This window comes from Dendrobates tinctorius, unplaced genomic scaffold, assembly GCF_039654945.1.
Source record: "Dendrobates tinctorius isolate UK_male_01 unplaced genomic scaffold, ASM3965494v1 ptg000022l, whole genome shotgun sequence".
Lineage (NCBI taxonomy): Eukaryota > Metazoa > Chordata > Amphibia > Anura > Dendrobatidae > Dendrobates > Dendrobates tinctorius.
In genome coordinates, this window is record NW_027361690.1 from 24,861,248 (window position 1) to 24,878,987 (window position 17,740).

General features: G+C 43.2%; 1 protein-coding gene across 2 annotated transcripts in view; it reads left to right on the plus strand.

Annotated features, from left to right (window-relative positions):
• Window positions 1-8,365, plus strand: part of HDC (histidine decarboxylase) — a 36,744-nt gene extending 28,379 nt beyond the window's left edge. For both annotated transcript variants that reach the window (XM_073568367.1, XM_073568366.1), the window contains one exon: window positions 6,830-8,365. In XM_073568367.1, coding sequence (XP_073424468.1) covers window positions 6,830-7,528 — 699 coding nt within the window. In that variant the 3' untranslated portion in view covers window positions 7,529-8,365. The remainder of the gene's footprint in view (window positions 1-6,829) is intronic.
• The last annotated feature ends 9,375 nt before the right edge of the window (window positions 8,366-17,740 follow it).

The following is a 17,740-nucleotide window of genomic DNA, read 5'->3' on the forward strand; positions in this document are numbered from 1 at the left end:
GTGTGGGGCGCTGCATTATATTGTGTGTATGGGGACTGCACTATATTGTGTGTGTTTGTGGGGGGCTGAATTATACTGTGTGTGGGGCTGCATTATACTATGTGTGTGGGGGGCTGCATTATACTTTGAGGGGACTAGATTATACTCTGAGGGGGCTACATTATACTGTGTGTGGAGCTGCATTATACTCTATGAGGGGGCTGCATTATACTCCATGAGGGGGTCTGCAGTATACTCTGAGGCGGGCTGCAGCATACTTTGAGGGGGGCTGCAGTATACTCTGAGGGGGAGGCATTATAATTTGAAGGGGTTGCATTATACTCTGAGTGGGCTGCATTATACTCTGAGGGTCTGCACTATGACCTATAATGGAACTACATTATACTCTATTAGGGGAGCTGCAGTATACTCTGAGGGGGGCTTCAATATCCTCTGAAAGGGGTAGAGTATACCCTAAGAGGGCCTGCATTATACTCTGAGGGGGCTGCATTAGACTCTATCAAGGACCATGGTCAGTGCATTATACTATATATACTATATAGACCTGCATTATACTGTATCAATGACTATCTGTTCCCATCATTCTTCCTCAGCTGGAGCAGCATCGAACAACTTCAATATTGTCGATCACGCTTGTTTAATGGCCTGAACTCAGAGCATGTAAATACAACCGAAATGTTTCTGTGTGATGGTGCAGCATGTGAGCATTTGTGGCCCCACTTTAAACTTTTGCCCAGGGCCCCACTATCTCTAAAACCGACCCGGAAGGTCAGGCACGGCCATTACACAGTACACAGCGGGGGCACATTTATAAGATTATCTCATCAATATCAGGCATTCTGTCAGTGGAATTAGACAAGTCTCGTCTCATGCATTGCAAAACTGGTGTATTGCAATGCATGAGACCAGTGATCAGACTAATAAAAGTTAGAGTCCCATAGAGGGACTAAGTGAAAAAGTAAAACAAAAGTTGAGAAAAAAATTGCAAACAACTGATAAAAAATACCAGAAAATAAAGAATGAAAAATATTATACCAATATACAGTATATATATATATATATATATATATATATGTAAAAACAAAAACAAACTAATAAAGTTCACATATTTGATAGTGCCGCATCCAGAATGACCAGCTGTATAAAACTGTCACACTAATTAACCCCTACAGTGAACACCATAAAAAAAATTAAAAACATGGCAAGAATGATAACTTTTAATCATACCGCCAAAAAAAGTGGAATAAAATCCGATAACAAAGACAAATATAATTTAAAATGGCATGTCTGAAAATGTCATATTGTCGCACAAAAAATAAGCCACCATACAACTCCATAAGCAGAAATAAAAAAACGTTATAGCTCTCAGAATAAAGTGATGCAAAAACAATTTTTTTTTATAAAACAGTTTTTATTGTGTAAAAGCGGCAAAACATTAAAAAAATTATGTAAATGTGGTATCGCTGTAATCGTACTGACCCAAAGAATAAAGCTACCTTATCAATTTTCCGACATGTTGAACGGCATAAAAAACACCCCCAAAAAACAAGTTCTGATTTTGTTCATTCTGCCTCTCAAAAATCAGAATAGAAAGTAGAAACGGTACTGATAAACACATCAACTCATCCCGCAAATACAAGCCCTCACTTGACTCTGTTGGCAGAAATATACAGTTGTGCTCAAAGGTTTACATACCCCAGCAGAATTTTTGTTTTCTTGGCCTTTTTCAGAGAATATGAATGATAACGCCAAAACTTTTTCTCCACTCTTGGTTAGTAGTTGGGTGAAGCCATTTATTCTCGAACTACTGTGTTTTCTCTTTTTAAATCATAATGACAACTTAAAACATCCAAATGAACCGGATCAAAAGTTTACATACCCCATTTCTTAATACCGTGTATTGCCCCCTCTAACATCTGACAGCTTGAAATCTTTTGTGGTAGTTGTGGATGACGTTCTTTATTTTCTCAGATGGTAAAACTGCCCACTCTTCGTGGTAAAAAGGCTCCAGTTCCTGTAAATTCTTGGGCTGTGTAGCATGATCTGCGCGCTTGAGATCTCCCCAGAGTGGCTCAATGATATTGAGGTCAGGAGACTGAGATGGCCACTTCAGAACCTTCACTTAGCTCTGCTGTAGCCAACGACAGGTTGACTTGGCCTTGTGTTTTGGATCGTTGTAGGAACGTCCAAGTATGTCCCATGCGCAGCTTCCGGACTGATGATTGCAAATTTGCCTCCAGTATTTGCTGATAACATGCTGCATTCATCTTTCCTTCAACTTTGACCAAGTTTCCTGTGCCTTTGTAGCTCACACATCCCCAAAACATCACTGATCCACCTCTGTGCTTTACAGTAGGAATGGTGTTCCTTTCATCATAGGCCTTGTTGACCTCTTTCCAAATGTAACATTTATGGTTGTGGCCAAAAAGTTCAATTTTGGTCTCATCACTCCAAATTACCTTGTTGCAGAAGTTTTGAGGCTTGTCTCTGTGCTGTTTTGTGTATTATAAGTGAGATACTTTGTGGCATTTGCACAGTAATGGCTTTCTTGTGGCGACTCGACCATGCAGCCCATTTTTCTTCAAGTGCCTCCTTATTGTGCATCTTTAAACAGCCACACCACTAGTTTTCAGAGAGTCCAGTATTTCAGATGATGTTATTTATGGGTTTTTCTTTGCATCCTGGACAATTTTCCTGGCAGTTGTGGAAGATATTTTTGTTGGTCTACCTGACCGTGCTTTTGTTTTTACAGAGCCTCTGATTTTCCATTTGTTAATCACAGTTTGAATGCTGCTCAGTGACATTATCAATTCCTTGGATATCTTTTTGTATCCCTTTCCTGTTTTATTCAGTTCAACTACCTTTTCCTGTAGATCCGTTGACAATTTTTTTGCTTTCCCCATGACTCACAATCCAGAAACGTCAGCGGCTGGATGAAAGATGCAAGAGTCTGCCTGAATCCCAGAAACTCATTCAGCTTTTATGCACACACTGATTACAAGCAAACAGGTCACAGGTGAGGATGTTACCTTTAGTAGCCATTCAAACCCATTTCTGTCAACTTCTGTGCATGTTATCAGGCCAAAATCACCAGGGTATGTAAACTTTTGATCAGAGTCATTTGGATGTTTTGGGTTGTCATTATGATTTAAAAAGAGAAAACACATTGGTTTGACAATAAATGGCTTCACCCAACCACTAACCATGAGTGGAGAAAAAGTTTTGGTGTTATCATTCATATTCTCTGAAAATAGGCCAGGAAATAAAAAATTCTGCCGGGGAATGTAAACTTTTGAGAACAACTGTAGAAAATGATAGCTATCAAAATATGGCGATGCAAAAACTTTAATAATTTTTTTAAAGAGTTTTTTAGTGTGTGATAGTTGCCAAACATGCAAACTGATATAAATTACTGTTATCGCACTGATCTGAATAAAAAAGTCGTCTAATCATTTATACCGCATGAGGAACGGAATAAATAATCCCAATACTTGACCTGCTGTTGATTTGTTCATTCTGCTTCCCAAAGATCACATTAAGGATCACCTCATATTTACCGTGTAAATCTCCGAAATACATGATTCAGAAGGAACCTCCAATGGAACCTTCTCCATAAAGAAGCAGATGGAGACACTGTGGAAGCTGTCTGGTCTATGATATGGCAATGTCCGTCTATTTAGCCATGCATAATAGCACGGTCATCCAAAGTTTTGTGCACCTCTTAAAGGCCGGATACCACCAAACAGAAGCCACATAGGATCCAGAGTAACTCTGCTGCCTTATTGGTGATTGGATCCCTCAGAGGGTGTAATCTAAATCACATATTTTATAGATTTAGATGTAAACTCTGATGTAAGTGCTCAGGCTAGAGTACAGGATAAAATGTGATCCAAAATGTTATAGAACCAAAATGCCACCAATAAAATCTTTTATTCAACCAGCAAAAAACAAGTTCTAACTCAGCAGGTCTGTCATCTGTTAACAAAAATACTGTATAGGGGATTCCAAGTTAATGTTAGCACACTTTAAAAGTGACATGGCTCTCACCAAAAGAAATTCAGCTAAATCTGCGCTCCCAAATCCAAATGCCTCCTCCTCCTGAACTCCACAATGTTCTTAAACTGCAGTTAGCATCCACATATTTGGCATTATTGTAGCGATGAGAGCCCACAAAATTTATAGGGTGTGTATCTCCAGAAGCACGACCTGGGCATATTGTATAGACCCTGCAATGTACTGGACATTACATTGTACATGTACTGCAATGGAATATTTGCATTTTCGCTCTGCAGCATCCACTGCTGCTTGTTTCTGGAAAACATCCATTGAGTCAAAATCATCGCTGCACATGTAGATGAATTCCCAGAGGAGTGTAATTTCTAAAGTGAAGTCAGTTGAGGGAGGTTTCTGCTCTTCTGGCACTTAGGGGCTTTGTATATGGAATCTGCAAACTAGTCTAGGAAAATCTCCACTCCAAAAGTCAAATAGTGCTCCATCCCTCCTGAGCCTCGCTTTGTGGCCAAACAGTACTGTACAGCCACATATGGGGTATTGCCACATTAACGAGAAACTGTGTAACACATTATGCGGTAATTTTTCCCCTTGTGAAAATTTAAAATCTTGGGCTAAAACTACATTCTAGTGGTAAAAATGTAATTATTTTTTCTTCACTGACCAATGGTAAAAAATTTACCATGTCAGAGGCTTTGCCAATGTGACAAGGCACCAGCAAACATTCCAGGCAAATTTGCACTCACCCTGAAAAGAAGTTTCCGACCACATATTGCTGTACTCAGGAGCAATTTCGGAGCATATTTTATGTGCATTGTCTCATAGTAGCCATTTTGAAAACAAAAAATTTGGGGCTAAAACCACATTTTAATGGAAAAAATGTAATTTTTAATTTTCACAGCCCAATGTTATTCAATTCTGTGAAATAACTGTGGTTTTAAAATGCTCACTACACCCCTAAAGAAATTCTTTGAGAGATGTAGTTTCCAAAATGGAGTAACTTGTAGGAGTTTCTGCTGTTCTGGCATCTCAGGGGCTCTGTTCATGTGAAATAGTGTCTGCAATCTATTCTAGCAAAGATTTTACTTCAAAAGTCACATGATGCTCGTTCCCGTCGAGCCCTGCTGTGTACCCAAATAAGAGTTTCTGACCACATATGTGGAATCTCAAGAGAAATTGCACAACAAATTAAGTGGTCCATTTTTTCCCTGTTACCCTTGTAAAAATTAAAAATGTGGGATTCAGCAACATTTTTGTTGAAAAAAAAGTAACATTTAATTTTCAAGGCACAATATTATTAAGTTCTGTGAAGGACCAGTGGGTACAAGATGCTTACCACCAACCAGATAAATTCATTGAGAGGTACAGTTTCCAAAAGTGGTCACTTTTGTGAGATTTCCGCTGTTTTGGAACATTGGCGACTTTCCAAATGCAACATGGCATCGGCCATCTATTCTAAACTATTTTGCACTTCGAAAATTAAACAGTGTTCCTTCCTATACAAGACTTGCTGTGTGCCCAAACAACAGTTTCTGACCATTGATGAGATATCCCTGTATTCAGGAGACTTTTCACACTAAATTATACAGTATAGTCCATTTTCTCCTGTTACCCTTGTGAAAATGAAAAATTCCCACCACACCTCTAGATAAATTTTTTGAGGAGTGTTTTTCCAAAATGGGGTCACTTCTGGGGGGTTTCCATTATTTAGGCATGTCAGGGGCTCTGCAACTGTGACATGGCGTCCACTGTCTGTTCCAGCCAATTATTCACTCCAAAAGTCAAATGGCGCTCCTTCCCTTCCACACCCTGCCGTGCACCCAAACAGTAATTTTCCACCACATATGGTATATCGGTGTACTCTTGGAAAAATTGTACATCAAATTATATGGTCCGTTCTATCCTCTTACCCTTGTGAAAATGAAAAATTTAGGGCTAATGCAACATTTTTTGGGTAAAAAATTATTTTCCTATTTTCACTGTTTATCGTTATAAAGTTCTGTGAAGCACCTGTGGGTTCAAGGCTCTCACCACACCTCTAGATAAATTGTTTGAGGGGTGTAGTTTTCAAAATGAAATGGGGTGACTTGTGGGATTCCAGTGTTTAGGCACATCAGGTGCTCTGCAAGCGTGACATGGCGTTCGTTATCTATTACAGACAATTTTGTGTTCCAAAAGTCAAATGGTGTTCCTTCCCTTCTAAGCTCTGTGGTGTGCCCAAATAGTATTTTTCCACCACAACAAATTACGTGGTCTATTTTTTTCTGTTATGCTTGTGAAAATGAAAAACTTGGGGCTAAAGCAAAATGTCATTTATTAACTATTTTGCATGTTATAAATGTCTGATTTAAGGGCATAAAAATTAAAAGTGTTCTAATTTTTTGTAAAACTCTTTACATTTTCATAAATAAACGCAAATCATATAGACCAAAACTTACCACTATCATGAAGTACAATGTGTCACAAAAAAAAAATCTTAGGATCACTGGGATATGTTTAAGCGTTCCAGAGTTATTACCACATAAAGTGACGTATTTTTGAGAAATGAGGCTTAGTTATTAACGTATAAGTGACTCATTCCTTAAGGGTGAAGGCTAGGGCTACCATAATTTAAACAATCTGGATCATTCTGATGCTTTATTTCACCAAGTTGGTAATGCACATGAAATAAACCGATTTTCTTACTGCGTTGGGCCAGCAGTTTATGATACACACACTCACACGGCAAGAGAAACTTTCCGTTTTCAGTGTGTTTTTCAAAATATATTTGACATCACACAAGATTTCACTATACTGCCATGCTTTTTCCAAAACCTAGGGTCCAAACATCCTGACGGAACAAGTACTGGCTGAACTGACCAGATCTGGTAACATGTTTCTTGTTCCAGCCACCATCTATGACAAGCTTATCATCCGTTTCACGGTCACTTCTCAGTTCACCACAAGGGAAGACATTCAGCGTGATTGGAATCTTATCAGAGAAGCTGCAATAAATGTCAGTAATCGGCATCATAGCTCCATATCTAATGACGGCAATAAATTACTGAGCTCTCAAACCATGGAAGGTGAGGACGAAGGAGACAACTTTCAGAAAATCACCGTACAACCCAAACATGCAGGCTTCAGCCCTAAAGATTGGGTTGGGCAGATTTCTGAAGACAACTTGGATCCCTTTGATGACTGTTTCCCTGAGAATGAGCCTGTGTCTGGCAAACATAGAGCAGTTCCTTCTATATGTCGATACTGGTCTTCCCAAAACAAGAAAAAGAGTGCTCGTTCTCTGAGTTGTAATAGTGTTCCTGCACATAATAGGGAAACCATTGTGGAAAAGATGGTGCCGCAGTTTGAACTTCAGAAAGATGGCAGCATACACTCCAAGATCCCAGAGAAGGTTATGATTTTAGAGAAAAATGCCTTCCGCAAATTAATCAAGTTTTACAGTGTCCCGAGCTTCCCAGAAATCAGTATCCAGTGTGGTCTTAAGCTGCCCTGTTGCCGGCTCCAAGCACTGGTGTGATCTGCTCTTTAGCTACACAAGCAGCCTCATTGTTTGGACTGACCCAATGCTATAATGATACTATAGGAACTGGTGACATCACAATAAGTCTTTTAAAGGACAACCGAAGCGTTTTTTTACTTTAAGGCTGGAGTAATGTCAATAAAGTAAGTTCCCTGCCCCTGGTCTCATACTTATCAGCCGTCATTTTCTGCTGTTATCGGTGCTGCTTCAATTGTCTTCTGCAGTTTGTGACTTGCTGGGACGCTCCAGTGTTTGTTGGAGTGATTTGGAAGTCGCTAATCAATGTAAGTCTATGAGAGACAAAATGAAGAGCTCATAGATTTACATTGAGAGCTTGTGACCGTTACCACTGACTTCTGGTCAATCGTAAGTTGCGATCACAAGATGGCAGCACTGGACTGGAGCGGTACCGGCAAGAGCAGAAGATGGCTGCTGGCAAGTATATTACTAGGGGCAGGGAACTTACATTAGTGCCACCGCTCCAACGGTGAATTAAAAAAAATGCTGTAGTGGTGCTTTAACCCAGTTCAGCCGTATAGCATATTGGTCTGGTTTACTCCATACAGTAGTTGCCTGAGCTGTGATTGATGCACCAGTTTGCTGCTTGAATTGGAATATTTCAATTCATTGTGGAAAAAGCATAATGGTATATTATAGAAAATTGCACATTTCATAAGCAACAATAATAATTTCATAAGCAATCTAATTCGTATAGTCTCAGGTGAGACAGTATATAATCTATGTATTGATATTTCTATATTTAATAATAGCAGATTATCATCATTAAGAGTTCATAGTGTATCCGAGCCTGGCTCTTCAAGAATTAATGGATAATAGGGGAGAACTTTCAATCATCACTTATATTATTTCACTTGTCTCAGATCTATATTTTTTTGTTCATATTTAAATAATGAGATTAAAAATACTTATATTTCCGAATGTGACTGACAATAAACACTTTCTATGACGGAAGTCTAATTCAGTTTTGTTTGTTTCGTTTTTTTATTTATTTTGATAAAAAGTTGCCTTAGATTGTCTTTTTTTTTTTACGGGTGTCTAAGTCTGGAGGCTCTAACATGTCTATACATAAGCCAAGAATGATCTGGAGCACATGTTGATATGAATGCAATGTGTAGGTGCACAGTCACACTGTGGCCATTAACAAACAAAACCTAAGATAGAAGCAAAATGAGCAAATACCCTGCAGTAAGTAAACAGCAATAGTACAATAGTACATGTAAATAACATAGACTACTAAGTTGGCACTATTTTGTTAAAAAAGCATAAAAGCCATCTCACAGCAACAAGCTGTACCAGTCAGGGTTGTCCTATCTCTAATGGAACGCCAACATACCCCCTCATGAACACAGGCGTGCATAACGGGACCGGCTTTACTGAATCGGGGCTTGGCTTCTGCAAAATTTAAAAGTGATTGCGGGGGGCTTTAGCTCAGTTTGTCCTGTATGTGATGATAATGAGACTGCTGTAAAGTCTTCTGTACAGAACAGACAGAAGGATTCTAATATGATACCCAGAAGCCAGTGGGAATAATCCAAGATTTCAGATTTTTTTAAAAATAAAAATAGGGATACGGAACATTGAAGAAAACATTATAAAAATGCATTTAACATAAAACCCTGATCTAAGCAATAGATCATTTTCTGATGACAAATTCTGGTCACCATATATTCATACCCTATTTGATCATATGTACTGTTTGTCATTAAGAGAGATCGCACACTCAGGACCATCTCTATGAGCCCAAATTAAGTGTGGTACGTAACCCCTTCATGACCAAGCACATAACATTTTTTTTTTTTGCATTTTCATTTTTTTCCGTTTCCAGGAGCCATATTTTTATTTATATGCCGACATAGTTGTATGATAAGATGTTTATTAAGGCATTAATTGCACTTTTGAATGGCAATGTTCATTTTACCCTGCAATGTACTGGAAAATGACATTACTGCACTGTAAAAATGACCTGACAATAGGATTCTACAGGTACAGTTGTGGCCAAAAGTATTGACATCCCTGCAATTCTGTCAGATAATACTCAGTTTCTTCCTGAAAATGATTACAAACACAAATTCTTTGGTATTATTATCTTCATTTAATTTGTCTTAAATGAAAAAACACAAACGAGAATGAAGCAAAAAGCAAAACATTGATCATTTCACACAAAACTCCAAAAATGGGCCAGACAAACGTATTGGCACCCTCAGCCTAATACTTGGTTGCACAACCTTTAGCCAAAATAACTGCGACCAACCACTTCCGGTAACCATCAATGAGTTTCTTACAATGCTCTGCTGGAATTTTAGACCATTCTTCTTTGGCAAACTGCTCCAGGTCCCTGATATTTGAAGGGTGCCTTCTCCAAACTGCCATTTTTAGATCTCTCCACAGGTGTTCTATGGGATTCAGGTCTGGACTCATTGCTGGCCATCTTAGAAGTCTCCAGTGCTTTCTCTCAAACCATTTTCTAGTGCTTTTTGAAGTGTGTTTTGGGTCATTGTCCTGCTGGAAGACCCATGACCTCTGAGGGAGACCCAGCTTTCTCACACTTGTCCCTACATTATGCTGCAAAATTTGTTGGTAGTCTTCAGACTTCATAATGCCATGCACACGGTCAAGCAGTCCAGTGCCAGAGGCAGCAAAGCAACCCCAAAACATCAGGGAACCTCCACCATGTTTGACTGTAGGGACCGTGTTCTTTTCTTTGAATGCCTCTTTTTTTCTCCTGTAACCTCTATGTTGATACCTTTGCCAAAAAAGCTCTACTTTAGTCTCATCTGACCAGAGAACGTTCTTCCAAAACGTTTTTTCGGCTTTTTCAGGTAAGTTTTGGCAAACTCCAGCCTGGCTTTTTTATGTCTCGGGGTAAGAAGTGGAGTCTTCCTGGGTCTCCTACCATACAGTCCCTTTTCATTCAGACGCTGACGGATAGTACTGGTTGACACTGCTGTACCCTCGGACTGCAGGGCAGCTTGAACTTGTTTGGATGTTAGTCGAGGTTCTTTATCCAACATCCGCACAATCTTGCGTTGAAATCTCTTGTCAATTTTTCTTTTCCATCCACATCTAGGGAGGTTAGCCACAGTGCCATGGGCTTTAAACTTCTTGATGACACTGCGCACGGTAGACACAGGAACATTCATGTCTTTGAAGATTGACTTGTAGCCTTGAGATTGCTCATGCTTCCTCACAATTTGGTTTCTCAAGTCCTCAGACAGTTCTTTGGTCTTCTTTCTTTTCTCCATGCTCAATGTGGTACACACAAGGACACAGGACAGAGGTTGAGTCAACTTTAATCCATGTCAACTGGCTGCAAGTGTGATTTAGTTATTGCCAACACCTGTTAGGTGCCACAGGTAAGTTACAGGTGCTGTTAATTACACAAATTAGAGAAGCATCACATGATTTTTCGAACAGTGCCAATACTTTTGTCCACCCTCTTTTTTATGTTTGGGGTGGAATTATATCCAATTTGGTTTTAGGACAATTCTTTTTGTGTTTTTTCATTTAAGACAAATTAAATGAAGATAATAATACCAAAGAATTTGTGTTTGCAATCATTTTCAGGAAGAAACTGAGTATTATCTGACAGAATTGCAGGGGTGTCAATACTTTTGGCCACAACTGTAATTATGATTACAATGATACCAAATGTAAAGGTTTTCTTTTATGTAATTGGTAGTGTTGAGCGATACCTTCCGATATTGGGAAATATCGGATCGGATTGGATCGGACCGATACCCCAAAAATATCGGATATCGCCGATTCCGATACCGGAAACCAATGCAAGTCAACAAATATCGGAATGAAAATAAACCCTTACTTTCCTTGTAGGTTAATTCTACATGAAGGAAAACAACTAAGAATAATGTAGAATGTATTGGGGGAGGTGGAGAAGACATTAAAGGCATAGAGGTTTAGCCCAATCAAATGGAATAGCAGGAATTAATTTTTTTTTTAAGACGCTCGGAGTTACAAAGATATTGACTATGTTAAGCTTTTTTATATTTTGTCAGATATTTATGTTTCACTACTTCCATGCTCTTCACCTTCTTTTTTACTTCTCCCACACTTTCTCCTTCATCATCCTCAGCAGCAGTATCTTTTTCATCAACTTCTTCTTCACCTTATTCATCTTCTTCTTCACCTTCTTCCTATTCTTTTTTTTACATTCTTCATATTCTTCTTATTCAACTATTATTTTCTTCATATTCTACTTCTTCATCTTCTTCATATTCTTCTTCTTCATCATATTCTTGTGGCGCCCCTGAGGCTTCAGTCGCCACAGAGGTACTGCACCTTCTCCTAAGGTGTAGTGCCCCACCATCCAGGTAAGGTGGGAAATCCTGACCACACTCCACACCTGCATTCCACACACAGGATAGTTCAGTGGGGCCACCTAACAGCTTCAGGCTGGGGGTTAGCAGAGCACCTCTCGTGGGACCCTGCTTCGTAACACGAGTTGTGCTGGGAGGCGGGTGGAGTGAGATGATACAAAAGAGTGGGAAGAGTGAGAGTTAGTGAGTAGTTGGTTAGAGGAGAGAGACGAGAGAAGATGGGTGTCTGAAGGACGTGCTGCAGCAGGTCCCAGTGATCTGGGCTGCTGGCACAAGAAAGACAGAGAAAGAGACTGATAAGATTGATAACCTAACCTTCCATAAGAGAGATAGAACAGATCGGAATGAAGGAGAATAGAAGGACAGTGGGAAGCTGGTTGAAGAAAGATAGAAAACCCTTCCAGTCCAGAGAGCACAAAGGCCGGGGCCCGGTCCCCGAGGTTGATTGGATCTTTATGTCCAGCAACAGACACCGGAGTAGTGAGCCGCTAACGCCTTGCTCCCATCATAGACTTGGGAAAAAACAGCAACTGAATAGAGAGCCGGGACGCAGTGAGGAGTCCCCGAAGCAGGCTACAGCTGTCTGTCATACAAGTAAAGACTAGGAACACCTAGAGAGAGGCATTCCAGGGTAACTAAGTACTGGAGTGCTTCGCACCTAAAGGCGCATTGGAGGAGTCGTTCAGTAAGGTACATATTGGCGGAGTGTGGAAGGGAGAATCCTATCCTGCCTGGAGGTTGGCTGGAGCCCTGACCTGGAGAACACAGTACGGAGGCAGGCAGTTGTGTGAACTGCAAACAGTGAGTAAAGCTTTGGAACCGCATACTCTGGTGGCCTCCAGTTATTCCAGCACCGCTACACCTGGGTAACAACATCTATACCATTCTGCGCCTCTCCTCATCCTTTGCACCTACACTGCCCTGGGACTACAGCTGCACCACACCATCAGTCCCAGCGGATCTGCATGCAGCGTTGGCTCAACACCTTACTTGCCAAACACCACGGGTGGCGTCACAAACTATTCTACCATTAACTACATCACCGCCATTGATATTGGGCGCCCAGGGCCACGGACCGGGTCACCGCTGCTGTGACACATTCCCCGTACACCGGCCCGATACCGAGTACCCCGCTGCCCTGGGTGTGAGAGGGCGACCCATTCTTATTTGTGACAGGCATTCCTGTAGTTGTTATCTATAAAAGTTTGAAGATTACACCTTCCGTTCTGCCTGTCACAAAAGATTTACATGAGGATTTGTCTGCGTTCAGTTTTGCCTGTAGCAGGAGGTATTTTCCAGGGGCACCACGAGGAGGAACGGACTCACCCCCATACACTGCTTAGTCTTCTTCTGCTTATAATTTAGATTATATCTTTTGCTCTGATTTCTAGTCTTATGCTTAATGTTCTTCTGCTTTTTGTTCTGCAGCTTCTTGTTCTTCTGCTTCTTGGTCTTCTATCTCTTGTTCTTCTGTATCTTGGTGGATGTCTTCTTGGTCTTTGCCCTCTTGGTCATCTTCTTCAGGGTCATCTTCTTGATCTTCTTCAGGGTCGTCATCTTTGGGGTCGTCGTCTTCTTCGGGGTGGTCTTCAGGGTCATCGTCTCCAGGGTCGTCGTTTTCGGGGTTGTCGTCTTCTTCGGGGTGGTCTCCAGGGTCGTCGTCTCCAGGGTCGTTGTTTTCAGGGTCGTCGTCTTCTTCGGGGTGGTCTTCAAGGTCATCGTCTTTAGCGTCGTCGTCAGGGAGATCCAGAGTGATTACCAAACACCATTTCAAAAAGCTTGAACTTGGAAATGTAGCAGAAGGTACAAGAAGGCTGAGGAACTGCTGAGAACCAGCTGACGGTACTGGAACCTGGATGGGTAGCCGAAGGTACAAGAGCCAATGGAACTACCGAGGACCAGCTGATGGTACTGGAACCCGGTTACTAAGCAGGAGGTACCTGTGCCAGAAAGCACTACCAAGGACCAGCAGACATTGGTGGAACTCGGATACCGAGAAGGAGGCACCTAAGCCAAAGGCTCTGCCTGGAACCAGCTGACGTTACTGGAACCCAGGGGGACACAAGATTGACTTCCAAAGAACCAGCTAATGGTACTGGAACTCAGATAGGCAGCAGAAGGTACACACGAAAAAAAAAGTTGCAAAGCCGCGAGCCGGCCTGAGTTACCGAAACCCACAGTCCTACAGGGGGAGCTTGTCGGAACTAGCCTTCATTGCCAGATCCCGCAGCCCACATAGGAAGCACCTAAACTGCAGGCACCATTGAGTCGGCTAACCCGACTGCAACACGACAGGACAACGTATTGGAGGCAAAGTGACGTTGACACTACCCGGAAACAGCTGGCGTGCTGGAACAAGGCTGGGCAGGAGGGAGTACCCGTGCCAAAGACACTTCTGAGCAGCAACTGGCGGTGTTGGAGCCCAGGGATTACAGTAGAAACAGATTGTAGCCAGAGGCCTAATTGGATCAAGTTTAATATCTGTAGTAGTGTGAGTGTGGTCGGAGCAGGAGAAATTGCCGGACACACAGCAGGGAATCAGCTGACGTTACTGAACCCTAATAACACAGGAGCAAGTGTCAACTGTGCAGACGTCACTTCTGAGCAGCAACTGGCGGTGTTGGAGCCCAGGGATTACAGTTCAGGTGGTAGAAACATGAACACAACAGGAGACCTGGATACTGTTGCCAACCAGTTATTATTTAATCTGGAAGAGGACTGGCAAATTCCTGCGAGATCTAGGCCTTGTTCATTTTCAGAAAAGTAAGCCGGTCAACATTATCGGAGGATAGTCGCATGTGACGGTCTGTTAGTACACCACCTGCGGCACTAAAGACGCGTTCCGATAATACACTAGCAGCAGGGCAAGCCAGCACCTCCAATGCATACTGGCTAAGCTCTGGCCATGTATCCAGCTTAGAGACCCAAATCTTGAAGGGGGAAGAGCCGTGTGGGAGAACACTGAGAGGGCAAGACATGTAATCTGTCACCATCTGACGGAAATGTTGCCTCCTGCTGACTGGAGCCGTCTGTGATGGTGTAGACATTTGTGGCGGGGACACAAAACTTTGCCACATTTGGGCCCTACTGGTCGTGCCTTGTGCTGAGGCACTGCTTCTGCTCCCTCTTTGTGCAGAGCTTCCTCCACTGCCTCGACGCACTGAGCTGCTTTGTAAAGCACTAGCAGCTCTGCTCTTGGGTGGAATGGAGAACATGATGGAATGCACCAGTGTGTCTTGGTACTCCCGCATTTTACGCTCCCGGTTCAACGGTGTTATGAGGCTTTGTAAGTTGTCCCGGTAGCGAGGATCTAGGAGGGTGTACACCCAATAATCAGCCGTGTTGAGAATGTGGGCGATGCGGCGGTCATTTCTCAGGCACTGCAGCATGAAATCAACCATGTGCTGCAGACTGCCAACTGGCCAAGAAACGCTGTCCCCTGCTTGAGGCGTCATCTCTGCCTGCTCTGCATCACCCCACCCTCGCTCTACATACTGACTACTAGAGCATTGTGTACCTCCCTCCTCTGGACAGATGTCTTCCTCCTCCATTGACTCCTCCTCATCCTCCTCATCCTCCTCACAAAGTGTCCCTGGCCTAGGCCTTTGTGAGGAACCACGTTGCGCAGACTGTCCAGAAGCAGATGGCATTTGTGACTCCTCATCCACCTCTTCCACAACCTCCTCCCTTAGTGCTTGCAGTGTTTTTTCAAGCAGGCAGATAAGGGGGATAGTCATGCTGACTAGTGCATCATCTGCATTCATCATCCGCGTGGAATCATCGAAGGCACGCAAAATGTGGCAATGTCCTTCATAGAGGCCCACTCAGTGGTGGTAAAGTGTGAACGGCGCGCAGTGCGACTTGTTTGCGCCTGATGCAGCTGGTACTCCATTACTGCTGCCTGCTGCTCACACAACCTCTCCAACATATGTAACGTTGACTTCCACCTGGTGGGTAGGTCACATATGATACGATGTTCCGGAAGGCGGAATCGGCGCTGCAGAGCTGCAATGCGCGATCTTGCCATGCTGGAACACCGCAAGTGAGCGCACTCTATGCAGACCTTGTGCAGCAGTGCATCAAGATCCAGATAGTCCTCAAAAAACTCTGCACAACCAAGTTTAGCACATGTGCAAGACATGGGATGTGAGTGAGGTTGCCTAGGCCCAGAGCTGCCACCAGATTTCGGCCATTGTCACACACTACCATGCCTGGCTGGAGATTCGCTGGCACAAACCACATGTCGCTCTCCTGCTTGATAGCATTCCAGAGCTCCTGCGCTGTGTGGCTTCGATTCCCCAAAGAAATTAATTTCAATATGGCCTGTTGACGTTTGGCCACGGCTGTGCTCATATCGGTCATAACAGGTAAGCGTTCACGGGTCCATGTGGAGGTAGACTGTGACGGCTCCTGCAGCGCAGATTCAGAGGAACAGGAGTATGAGGAGGAGTCAATGTGTACAGACTGGATTCCTGCAATCTTTGGAGTTGGCAGAACACGTACAGTGCCACTTTCAAGATCTGTACCCGGCTTCACAACATTTACCCAATGGGCAGTGAGGGAAAGATATCGTCCCTGTCCATGGTTACTGGTCCACGCACTGGTGGTCAGGTGGACCTTGCTACTGACGGCGTTTAGTAGGGCATGTTTAATTTTTCCCTCCACATGCTTTTGCAGGGCAGGGACGGCTTGCCTGCTGAAATAAAAGCGGCTGGGCACGTTGTATTGTGGGACTGTCAATGCCATGAAGTTACGGAAGGTGTCAGTCTCCACCAGCCTGAATGAGAGCATTTCAAGGGACAGTAGTTTTGCAATGCCAGCATTCAGAACCTGTGCTCGGGGGTGGTTTGCCGAGTATGGGCACCTTTTCTCCCATGCCTGTGCTACCGATGGCTGTAGACTGGCCTGGGAGTGTGAGGATGACAGGGAACGTGGTGCTGTGGGTGGAATGACACTGTGTCTCTGTACAACAGGGCCAGGGGTTCTTCCATGGCGATCCTGTGAGGAAGCCGAACCAGCTGTGTGTGAGCTGGAAGAAGAGGCTACAACACAAGCTGAAGAGGTGGTAGGTGGCGCTGTAGGTTGGCCTAGGTCTTCAGTGTGTCTTTGTAACTCCACCACATGCTTGGTCCGCACATGTTTCCACATATTTGTGGTATTGAGGTTGCTGACACTTTTCCCTCTTTTCACTTTTTGATTACACAGCTTGCATTTGACAAAGCAAATGTCATATGCAACTGTGTCAAAAAAGGACCAGGCACTGCAAGTCTTGGGAGCGTCCGTTTTGGGTTTTGGAAGAGGCATGCTACTAATGGGTGCCGAAGTGGAGGCTACAGGCAACCGAGTCTGCCCCCTCCCTCTCCCTCCTTTTTTGGCCATTCGGGGAATCTCTTCCTCAGAGCTGCTCCCACCACCTTCCTGTACCTCACGCCATGATGGGTCAAGGACCTCATCATCTACACTACCCTCTTCAAACGACTGCTTCTCCTGGGTAGTGTCGACAGCACAGTATGCACCAGAAAGTGGCACCTGAGTCTCATCATCAGATGCGTACTGAGGTGTGCTGACCATAGGCACTGGCCCACCCGCCTCTTCAGATTCAGAGAGACAAAGCTGTTGCGCATCACTGCATACTACTTCTTCTTCAAATTCTCGAATGCTGCTTGGCTGGCCCCCTCTTTCCAAGCGAACAGATTCAGAGAACAGAAGTAGAGATGGCTCCTGTCCAGGGCTCTCTGACTGCCTGGGCAATTTGGCAGGTGGTGAAGAGACAGATGGGTGCTCTTCAGTGCTCTGGACCTGAGAGGATCTGGAATTAATTGAAGTCGATGCGTTAGCTGTAGAGCTGAGCGAC